We start from the raw sequence: 12,105 nt of genomic DNA, 5'->3' as shown, positions 1-12,105 counted from the left end.
CAATGTTTTACGGCCGGATGCCCTTCCTGACGCCAACCCTTTTTGCCGCCTTTAACGACAAGCAGGGAATTACCAGTGAACTGGTACTCAAATTGCCGACCTCGGAAGGATGACAGGCTGAGTCAACCCCCCTGGCGTTAATTCAGCGATTGACCGGGATTCGAACCCAGGATCCTAGGATCCTAAGCCGGCACCCTAGCTGCTAGCCCAACACCAGGGATTTCTGCAAAGATGAAACATCTATTAATATTGTTATGTCGGGGAGGGGGGGGGGGGGGGGGTAAAGGAATATCTAGAGCCAGGTAGATCTGTATAGGTAACATGCTTCGACTGTCGCGATAGGGAATCCACCCTGTAATAAGTTCTGTGTTTTAGGCGGTTTGTCAGGATAAGAGTATACCTGTGAACATACAAGGATGTTCAGGTGTTAAATAGTGTAGGGACTAAGATAAACCCTTGTGTGTCAGACCTGGAAATCATTCCTTTGTCCTTTATGGCAACGCACTCCTATAAACACTTAGATCGGTCCTTAGTGCACACATTAATTAGTTCCCCTCCCTTACCACAACGACTTTGGAAAACAGGCAGAAAGCCAGGACGGAGCGCCGCCGATGGGGCCGCAGCCAGCCACGCCACCAGCTGGCCTAGCAGCCAGCCTCGTGGCAGGGCTGGGAGCCAGGCCCGGGAGGACTGTTGACTGGGCAGGGAGAGGGGCGAGCAATACCAGGTGGGAGGCACTCGGTCAATGAGAGGGCGCCAGCAAAAGGGAACATTGGAGGAGAGTGGACGCAAGTGATAAAAGGGCGCTGCATGACATTTTAGCAGCTCTTGGGTTCTTCGCTGGTCTCTTGGGGTGCACGACATTGTGTCTCTCTTGCTCTCTCTCCATTTTTGCCGTTCTTCTTCGCTGGTCTCTTGACGCTACACGACATCTGTTGGTTTCTGCGCTTCTCCTCTTCGTGCTGACGGTTCGCTCGTGGTGCTTGGAGCGGTGCTCGGTGCTTCTGGAACTTGGAGTGGTGCATGGAACTCGTGGGCGGTCGACGAGGAGCCTGGAGTAGGGCGTTGGCTCGGGCCTGGCGGAGCGCATGGGTGAAGCAGACGAACGGTTTCTTTGCGCCGGAGCTCGGAGCCGTGTTGGACGGCGGACACTGCACTAGGGACAGATAAGGCCGCACCCCACAGAACATTACACGACGAGACATTAACTTTCGTAATACATTCCTGTGTGGCATATTTGAAGTGAGGTGTGTGGGATCCCAACTTAGGATCATTATTTATTTACCGTCGTGTTCCGGAATAAACGTGTTCTTTTTGTACATTTTACCCTGCATTTTTGTTCGAGTTCATTCCCTCAATAGGTAAGCGCTCCTGCCTCTTCCTCTTCACTTCTTCTTCCAGCGGTTGATAGCAAAATCCGGTTTGGTCATCGCCTCTGTTAAATCTGTTCGGTCTTCTGCGGTCCCTGGTGTTAACCTTGAGGGATTCGCACGACAATATCTTCGCGTCAGCATATTGGTAATTTTAAATGGTGACCGGATCTAAAAATTTTGAAAAATTAATTTGGTGTTTTTAAATGAAGACACAGAGGAACTAAACAAAGAATTGTATTTTTTGTGTTTTACTAATTATTTTAGATGTAGAAGTGAATTTTTTTTAAATGAAGTTTGTGGGTACTGCCTCTAACAATACCCATTGGTAGGTGGGATGCATTGACTGTGACATCATCGTAAGAAACAATTCAGCAGACTAGACGCTTGCTTATGTGCCACTCATGCTAAATGGTTGAACCGATATCTTCATCAGAATCAGAAAATTCATTTGATACTGTATTCTCGGATGAAGATTTATCAGATTCTGGAGACGACGATCATGTTGATGCATAATCAAAGAATGCAAGTCCACATCTGAGTTTGTTGAATTGTACTCGTAGTTCGTTGTTCATTACGACTGTGCATCAGAAATGAACCTTGGTCGGTTGCACTCTTTCACACAAAATAAAATCCATAAATGATTCATCCAGAGTGCATAAACCTAAAGTTCTGAGATGTGCTAGAAACAGGAATCGGTTGAAACAGGAAAAGGCAGGAGCTGGGGAAGGAGAGAAGACCATTACCAGGATGGCAGTACTTGCTCTCGCAAATAAAAGTTACTTATTCTTTGCTCCATTTTTCGTAGGTGCAGCAGGAGCTATTGACTTTTGCACGACAGCGCCTCCCCTTTGCCTTCTATGCTGTGTTGCGCCGCCTTGTACGGGGTTTATCTCCTGGATCTCCGAGCACTTTAAGTGTCAGAGAAGGGGGCGAAGCCAGAAGGCCTCTATCCCTGGCCCTTCTCGATGCAATAATGGCTACTCTGCGTGGCCTGAGTGATGAACTCCTGCTATCGGCGCAACGCTTCTCAGACCTTACCCCTAGCTTCATGCCCCCTGCTCCTTCATGTCCACCCATTGAAACCCCTTACTTGTCAGGTAAGCTGTGTCAACAATACTTTCCCCTCACCTTCATCAAATTTCAGAAATTCTTAATATGGTGTTGGTCTGTTTTTGTGGTCAACATTATGAGATGAATACACATGACCTGGTTGGCATTTAAATCTGGAGTATAATGTATAAGTTACTACTTTAGCCATAGACATTCTAGAAACAAAATATAGATTCAACTTTTCCTGATTGAGCAAAATTGTTTTTTTTTTACGTCAATCATGTGCTCACTATTGACGTTATCTCTCATTGTCAGATATGGATGCAGACAGCAGGCTTGAAGGTGAACTGGGAGAGGAAAATCTGCAGACGACAGCAAATGAAGAATCCCATTGGGATGGAGATGCTGACACAGAGGGTGGACATAATGCTGGTGTGTTAACGGATAGAGCCTCCCTCCTTGTTTTCTTGTGTAGCTCACTTATTAGCCTGTCTGCTTGCACAGCAGAAGACAGGCTTTTGCAATTGTGTATGTGTGTATTCACATGTGTATGTCCACGGCATAACCTTTTTACCATTTGAGCTTTTGTCATCAGATTTTCATCAAACCTTTATCATACTATAATTCACCAAATGTCCGTCTGTCCGTCTGTCTGTCTGTCTGTTCGAAGGTACCGTAAAAACTGCTGAACCGATCGCAAAGATATTTCGGGTGGATAATCCTGGGATCTCCAGGAGTAAAATAGGCTATTTCGTTTTCCCAATTTCAGCTTTAGTCTCCAGCATTCTCAGGTTTGGACTCCCACATAACATTCGCGTTCGCATAACGTTCATTGTTCTCATTGTGACGATGTTGCTTTCCCGGGTGCCGCACGATCGGTGCAGCCGTTTGTGCGGCACCCAGGAAAGCAACATGTCTCCATCGATCGCAAACAGATCGCTGTCTCCATCGATCTTGCCAGGGCCATAACAGCTATCAGCTCAAAATCCTTTTAACTGTTGATTTGGTACAGTTACACGTATCGGGAATTTGGTACACGTATCGGGAGTACATACGACATAGCGATTGTGAACACGATTATCGATCACGATTCACGATCACGATCATCACGATCATAGTGTATCGATCACGATTTGAAACACGATGGAATAATATTTACCGATATGAACAGTGATGTGGCTTTTATTGAAATTCTAAAGATACTGTTTAGATTTTGATGATTTGCATGTGGTATGATTCAACGGATGTTTATATGAATCGTTTAAAATAAAATAGCCTTCAATTTCTGATATTTTGCCTTTTCATTTGGGCCTCCCAATTGAAGCCCCGCCCATAGGGCGGGTACCGTTGCTGGTTATGAGAATATGGAGAACACGAATTAATAATTTTTACATTTTTTTTTAAACTTGTTTTTATCAAGTTTAGTTTTGAGTACAAAGTAGATGTGGATGTGCTTTGTGTTTTGAGATGTTTGCTAGTTTGCAGTTGACTTGTTGTCTCAGTGCAAAATAAAGTTTTTAGTCAATTGTCTCTTTAGATGCTTGTTTTTCTTACCCTCTTCTTTCTTAAGCTTTGCTGGACCAAGAGAGGCTCCCAGAAATGGATGCGGTGGATTCTGGGCACTCAGACGATAGGGTAGAGGCGGAGCAAGAAACCCAGTCATGGACAGGTGTCCAAGTGAAAACAGAAAACCATTGGGAAGGTACGATATGTCAAAGCTGATGAGTATGATCGAGGATTGTCTATCATGCTTATCAGAAAAAAGGGTTAAAAGCTTCAGTACGTTATTATTATTATTATTATTATTTAATCTTGAAATATTTTATCATTGGGTTTAATCTCATACACACACACACCTGTTCCATGAGCCTTGAAACTCCTTTATAATATCCTGTTCACATGACCCTGTTTACTTACTTACTTGGGCTGACTTGGATGTTGAGACTTGAAGCGTTGCTTATTTGCCACTCGTTACATGAGCCCTTCGTTGGTATGGCGTATACTTCAGGGGGTGATCTTTCTAGGGCTGATTTGAGCTGGTTGACTCTATGGCCTGAACAGCTTCTCTGGGTAGTCTGTTCCAGCTGTTAATGGTTGTTATTAGTTCGAATTTTGTCTTGTATTAGTTCTGCACTGCTGTTTCGTCATTTCCTGATCATGCCCTCTAGTAATCTAGTTTGTGGGCCTTCATCCCTCTGGAAAAACATCTGAGCCTCAATGTGATCAATTCCTTTTATGTTCTTAAAGATCTGTCCGAGGAGTTCAGCCCTATGCCTTCTGAAGTTTGTTGGAACTTAATGAAAATGAAGTTTGCTTACGCAAGTGTGGGGAGTTTCAGTCTTTCAGGATATTCCAGATGACGTAGATGGGGTAGTAACCTTGTGGCTTTCTGCTGCATTTTTTCCAAGAACATATTTGTCCTTCTTGAACACGGGGTACCATACAGGGTAGCAGTATTCCACGGTTGGCCGAACAAAATTGTCTTGTATAGTTTGAGAAGGATCTTTTTTTGAGAAGGAGGAGAGGAGGGAGGGAGAAGGATACCAAGTATTGCATTCACTCTTCAAGCTACATCAGCTGTATGGGCACTGAAGGACAGAATGGTATCAAAGAGTACTTCCAAATCCTTTTCACTGTTCTCAACTTTGATTTCTTGAAGCCCATCTTTACCAGTCATTGAATAACTGAACTTGTGGTTTTTTTTTCTTCCATGATGGACTACTTTGCACTTGGCTTCGTTGTAAGGGAGGTTACAATTTGTTTGCCCAGTTCATTACAGCATTCATATCCTTCTGTAGATCTTCTGCATCCATGCGCATGTCTTCAATTCTGGAAAGTTTTGTTTTGTCAGCAAATAGTTTAATGTCTGAGTCAACAGTTACAGGTTCTGCCAGTGCTGAGAATTTCTGTTGGCCCATTTTTCAGTTCTGAGACAAATCACTCGACTCATTCACTAACCTCGACAAATCACTTTTATTTATATATAGATATATATATATATATATATATATATATATATATATACCAGATCGAAGCTTGTGTAAGAGCTAACATTAATCACAAAAAAAAAAAAACTGACATAAAACATGTGATAAAGGGAGCGGGAGACAAGATGGGGAGAGAGAGAAGGAAGCACACAAGTACAACAGTAGAGAACAGGGACATCAGGAGATCTGTGGGAGGGAGAGGGCTTGGGTGGAGGAGGCCTGGGAAGGGGGTGGGGGGATGTGGGAGAGGTATAAAACACTGGACACTGCTAGGATGTCCAGGGAAGAAGTTGGTATTTCAAAAAAGTGGATCTGGGGTGAATTAACTGGGTTAGAAAAGATGAAGGTTTTGGAGGGGGGAAGATAAGAGATGGTGGTGAACAGCTGTTTTAAAGACCTGGAGGGAGGAGTGGGATTGAAGAGAGTGAGGGAGTTTGTTCCAGAGGCGGGAGTAAAGAGGAATGAAAGAGTGAAGGTGAGCAGAGAGTCTTGATTTTGGCAGTTTCACCATAAGAGGGTTGCTGGCAGATATTGTGCGACCTGTCGGAATATTTGGGGGACAGAGCACAGTCAGAGCTGGGGGAGCTAGGCCGGAGAGGAGTCGGTAGAAGACAGAAAGACCACCAACCTGCCTGCGGTGAGTGAGTGAAAGGCTCTCAGAGTTAGCTTCATTGCGGGAGATTCCAATGATTCTGAAAGCTTTGGTTTCAACAGCTTGAAGCCGAGCTAGGTGTGAGGCAGGAGCACCAGCCCAGAGGGGGGAACAGTATTCCATTGAGCTGCAGATGAAAGCCTTGTATGTGGTGAGGAGCTCAGGTGTGCCAAGGAAGGACTTTGCACGACGGAGGATGCCCAGTCGGCGACTGGCTTTGGAGGCCAGCTTGTAAATGTAGTTTTCCCAGGAAAGATCATGGCAGATAGCGAGACCCAAAAGCTTGAGTGACAGAACTTATTGGGGAGGATTGTTCAGAAAGTAGATGGGAGGGTTGTCCAGTTGGTCTTTTCGGAGAGACAGTGTGAGATTTGTCAGGATTGAAAGACATGTTCCACTTGTTTGACCAGTATGATTTTGTCTAGGTCTGCAGAGAGTGAGGAGGCTGCTGCCTGCCGATCTGAGGGATGAGGAATGGAGCGGCAGAGAGTGGAGTCATCAGCAAAGAGATAGAGAGTAGGTCCAATAGTAGACAGGTCCAAGAGTAGGCAGGTCCAAGAGTAGGCCCAGCAGTAGGCCCCCAATGCAGGCCCAGCAGTAGGCCCCAGTGCAGGCCCAGCAGTAGGCCCCAGTGCAGGCCCAGCAGTAGGCCCCAGTGCAGGCCCAGCAGTTGGCCCCAGTGCAGGCCCAGCAGTAGGCCCCAATGCAGGCCCAGCGGTAGGCCCCAATGCAGGCCCAGCGGTAGCCAGAGTTTAATCCAAGTCCACCGTCGGGTGCAGAGGTGGCCGCAGGGGTTGATCCGGCACAAGTCAACCTTCAGGTACCGAGGTGGCCGCAGGGGTTGATCCGGCACAAGGCAACCTTCAGGTACAGAGGTGGCCGTAGGGGTTGATCCGGCACAAGTCAACCTTCAGGTACAGAGGTTTCTGCTGACAACTCTACAAGCACACTAAAAGGCACTCCGCCATGAGGCCTCTTCCAAAATGGCCACTCTCCCCTCTGAATCACCTTCCTGGCCCCTCCCCTGCCCCACAGCCAATCATAGGCTTTTACCCATGGACCAAACCACTTGGTCTAACTCAAAGGGGGTTGGGGGGGGGGGGGGGAGGGGGGAGGGAGGAAGAGGAAAAGAAAGGTCACAGACTAACAGGGAGATTAGAAGGGGAGGGGTAGGGGGGAGTTTTGAAGGGGAGGGGGGAGTTTCGGAGGGGAGGGGTGAGGGGGGAGTTTAGAAAGTGGATGATTAATGAAAGACGAACATTTATAACAAATTGGGTTTATTGTGATTTTCAAGTCAGAGATCCGTTAGAAAACGATAGAGAAGGGCTGGAATGAAGGTGAGTTTAGAGAATGTAGAAAGGAAGGATTGTAAGAGATTGAATTTTTTTTTGAAGTGGAATGATTTGATGAAATAAAAAAAGCCTTTTAAATAGGAATAAAAACAGCGTGTTGTAATAAACCACTGAATAAAACACTGCAGAGGAAAGTTTGAACAAAACCGTGAAAAACAATTTGGGAAAAGTCCCTGAAGTGAGGGCGTGGATCAGAGAAAGGAGAAAGGGTTGAATGAGTAGGGAATAAACTAGAATTGGAAAGGCGAGTATCGGCTGGAGATGGAAGGAAGAGGTGGAAGAAAAGGAGATAAAGAGGGCAGGGCGAGATAACAGCACACGTGGGGGCCCACGAGGCGAGAAGGGAATAATATATATATATATTTTTTTTGTATTTAAAACATTAGACAAAAAAGGGCAAGATGTTCGGCGAAGTTCGGCGAAGGGGGAGAAGAGAAAATCTAAGAAACAAGCAATACAGCAAAGGAAAGAACTTTTATTCACAAAACACCGACGGTGGTTGGGAAGCCTAGAGAGACCAGGCCACGCACATGGTGTGAACAGAAAACGATTAAAAACTCTGCAACCAAAGATGGTACAAAATAGCTTTTGGTTGCCATTTGTGGAGTAAATTTTATAAACATAACAATATTGGATTACCCCATTCAGCTTTCTCACAAATACATATTCCTCTTTTAATTGCCTGACACATTTTTGGAGGCATTTATGATGCTTTCAACTATTGCAAGACCTACCATTTCTTTGGTTTGTTCTTCGTCTACTTTCTAACCATGTAACTCTCGAAACAAAGATACCTATATAGCTTGATACAGGTACGTATAATGATGTAAAGATGAACTGATTAGATTTTGGGGTCACAAGGTCAGAGGTCAGAGGTAATTTTAGGTATAAATCCTGTTACCACAATAACTTGTGAAACAGTGACGGGATTTTTACCAAAGTTGGTAAAAGTATGTATTATGATGCAAAGATGAACTGATTCGATTTTGGCATCAAGAGGTCAAAAGTCATGTCAGGTAAAAATGTGGGAATTTGAGAACAGCTGAAGGGATTTAAATCAAACTTGTCCAAGTATGCATAATGATGTAATAATGTGGGCGGAGGCATATCGGTCGACGTCGCAACGTCAGTGTCTTTCTAGTTTTTAATGCTGTCGTTTTTTATATAATGTGAAAATTTCCTTGCATCAGTTATTTATAGTTTAATAATGTCCTTATGCAAACATAATATGGAGTATGATATTTGTACTGGAGTTTAGAAATTTTTTTTTCAAAAAATGTAAAAAAAATTCTAATGTTTTCATCACACTGAGTATTTTGATTAAAATAATCCTGCAGACAAAGACATGTTTCTTATTTATTCGATTTTTCTTTCACAGATTTCAATGATATTCCAGAACCCAGCTTGATGGGGCTGGGTGGCTGGGAACTCAAACTGGACCCTCAAGAAAGCAATGGGGGAGAGAGAGAACACCAGGGCGAAGAGGAGATGGGGAAAGAGGAACCAAACGAGGAAGGAGTGGACAGTGGCGAGATGCTTGTGGGAGTGTCAGATGGAACAGAAGATTGCAGTTACAGGGAGTGGTCTGAATGGGGAGCACAAGAAGCGAATGAGGAATTCTGGGGAGAATCTGATGTTTTATCAGGTATTCTGGGAACTTGATTCAGGGTGGTAACTGGTAATATCATTTAGTGTCATATCGAACTATTTTTGGTTGTTCAAGGATCTTGGCTGGTACTGTGGGTGGGGCAGTTTGTTGTATTAGGAGAGGGATATCCTATTGTTCTTGTTCATTTATGCATAGTTCATTTGTTAGTGTGCCCACCGTTGAGTCGTACAGTCTGGGTTTAGTAAAAGTAAAACTTTAGTAAAAGCTGCTGTTCTGTTGTGGTACTTTTTGTTCTGTCCCTCTACTTTTTGTGGAATTGCTGAATTAACCTCCACCCCTTTTTAAAAGTCAAGAATCCATCCCATGCAACCAATTACTACTTTTATTTATATTACTAATTATTACTCTTGCTTGAGGCCAAACTTCAAAAGTAAAAATGTCAGGAAACACCAAATTAACATTATTCCAGTAATAAAACGGACAATAATAATATTTTCTCCAACTAGCTTTCTTTCCCAATTCTAATTTGTCTTTAAGAAGTAGTTTACTATTCCAAATCCTCATTTATTTATTTATTTATTTTCGCTAACATGGACCATAAACCCATCCGAACTCTATTCCTCATCTGTAGCGATATCAACTTCTGCCTTGCTAGATGGATAGAAGTTGGCATTGCAACAAGCAGCCATGACACTGCCGGTAAGGCCTATACAATTCCATGGGCCTGCCCTAATCCGTGAACTTTCCAACCTGGATCGTAACTCATTGTATGTCTTCCCTCCTCAGCCTGGTAATGACCAAACTTCCATCAAACATCTGTTCTTCCTCTGCCCCACTTAGCTATCTGGCTGTAATTAGAGAGCTCCCACAGCACTGCAGATGCTAGTTTATTTGCTCAGACCAAGTGGCAGGAACTGCAGTCTGCCCTCTTGCAAAAGGATTGGTTTTCCATCTCCTCTGCATCCGATATTGATTCTGCAGAGGAAGGTTTTAAAAAGGCTGTTTTCTCTCTCTCTTTCTCTCATTCACTCTATCTCATATGTTTATTCCAAGTCATTTGCAGCTATCATATCCATCCTTTAGGTACCTGGTATGTCACTGAATCCTCTGGTAAGGCAGTGCCTATCATGCAGATTTCTCTTTCATGATGGAGGGCAATCTAAGGTCATTCTGCAAGGTTTGCAACACATGTGTGTCCATGCTCAGGTGAACCAGGAAATAGAATCTAGCATCCCTTAAAGCTGAACTTTACAACCTGTTTCCTTCTCCAAAGTAAGAAATTTTGTCTTGAGTAAATCTATTGTACTTGATCAAGCCTATTGTGTTCCTGGTAGGTGACAATGTCTCTGTAATTTGTGATTCTAGTGAAGAAGCTATCCTTATGGCTGGATTATTACCCCAGAAATATAGTTGGATTACAGTTTTACAAACTAAGCGTTTTTACCACCCAAATTCCCCCCTGCACACACCCCCAAGTACAAACATCAGTTTTCAATTAATTCCATTCAGGAAGGTGTAGAAAATTTCGTATCCGAATCCATATTCAGATTCAGATCTTCGCCAAAATCGAATCGATTAGTCCTCATCACACACCCAACCTGTCCACCAAGTTTCTTCCAAATCCATCCATAACGTTTTGAGATATCCTGCTTTATATAATTTTTGGCCCTATTTCTGAATGGTTTAGAATCATTTAAAAATTCTAGCATAGGGATGCGGATCTTCACCAAAATCGAATCATTTCATCCCTGTCGCATACCCAACCTCTCCACCAAATTTCGTCTTAATCCGTCCACAACCTTTTGTGATATCCTGTTTACAAACAGACAGGGGTGAAAACATAACCTCCTTTGGTGGTGGAGGTAAAAATGTTATATCATTGCAAAGAGTAAAATAATGAACTAAAGTTTCACCATTTTTTAATTACCAAGGAAATTGCAGCACACTTCATTGTCTTGCCACACCAAAAACGTGAAAACATAGGTCACAGATCCAAAACAGTCTGAACCAGGAGGGTTACATTTTGTGTGTTTGTTAATTTTTATACAGAAGTCAAATATATTTTACTGAACTTGTAGGTGGTAAAGTTTGAGATTATGTAGAGGTGTCATTAAACAGTCATACGGGATAATTGGTACTACTGAACGACTATGTGCTGAATACTTTTTATTACGTTTGTTCTCCAGAGAACCAGGAAGAGGTCAACCTGGAAGCCTCAACATCTGCTTTGTCAACCACCACGCCAGACGCCATTCGGGCTCCGTCGCCACTTCGTCTGCCACCACCTCATGCATTTCCTGTACCACTGCCACTGCCAAGCAAACGAAATAGACGTCAACCCGGGAACAAACACCAAGCACGAACACGAGGCACAAAGGCAGCACGTGTTCGAGGTGGTGGCCATGGTCAGAGAGGTGTGGAGGGAAGAGAAAGTGTTGCGAGAGGAGTGAGCATCGAGGGAAATGAGGGTAGGGAGCCAAGAATATATGCTGGATCATTTGCATGTGAACTGTGTGGTCGACGCTTTACGCAGTCCTCAAACTTGATCCGCCACCGACGCACACACACAGGAGAACGCCCTTACCGCTGTGATCGCTGTGGGAAACGCTTCTCGCAATCCTCAAACCTAACCCGCCACATTCGTACGCATGTACGCTGGCAGGGCCTCGTACAGCTTGCCCGTCCACCACTGATTGGAGTGTCAGACCGGCTTCCTGTGTCTGCACTGCGATTTTAATGTCAGGTGACTATTGCTTCTTTATGAAGAACCACATTTTGTGTTGTTACAGTTGCATTTGATGACGATCTATTGGAAATGTTACAGCTCTACCAATAAAAAAGTATTTTGTGAACAGAAGGTATCATGCAACATACCTGTTCTGTATGTACGTCGTAACAAGGGCACCGGTTAATGAAGTTTTAGTAATAGATCATCAAGATTTGCATGGTGTTATATTGTTATTATGAAAAACATAATTGTGAGGTAATGAATGATGAGTTGTTTTTAGCCTTGTTTTTTTTTTCATGATGCAAATGCACTCACTGGGCTTTGCATAAGTAAAAATAAACCTCATTTAATAGA

At 43.7% G+C, this 12,105-nt stretch overlaps 1 protein-coding gene across 2 annotated transcripts in view; it reads left to right on the top strand.

Annotated features, from left to right (window-relative positions):
- Positions 1 to 12,105, top strand: part of LOC137421613 (uncharacterized) — a 19,633-nt gene extending 7,528 nt beyond the window's left edge. For both annotated transcript variants that reach the window (XM_068107839.2, XM_078771197.1), the window contains exons 3-7: positions 2,179 to 2,470; positions 2,739 to 2,855; positions 3,994 to 4,125; positions 8,793 to 9,059; positions 11,210 to 12,105. In XM_068107839.2, the coding sequence (XP_067963940.1) occupies positions 2,179 to 2,470; positions 2,739 to 2,855; positions 3,994 to 4,125; positions 8,793 to 9,059; positions 11,210 to 11,760 (1,359 nt within the window). In that variant the 3' untranslated portion in view covers positions 11,761 to 12,105. The remainder of the gene's footprint in view (positions 1 to 2,178; positions 2,471 to 2,738; positions 2,856 to 3,993; positions 4,126 to 8,792; positions 9,060 to 11,209) is intronic.

The sequence above is a fragment of the Myxine glutinosa genome, chromosome 2 (assembly GCF_964187855.1).
Source record: "Myxine glutinosa chromosome 2, kmMyxGlut1.1, whole genome shotgun sequence".
Taxonomy (NCBI): Eukaryota; Metazoa; Chordata; class Myxini; order Myxiniformes; family Myxinidae; genus Myxine; species Myxine glutinosa.
Note: the sequence above shows the minus strand (reverse complement) of the source record. Positions and strands in the feature narration are given on the sequence as shown.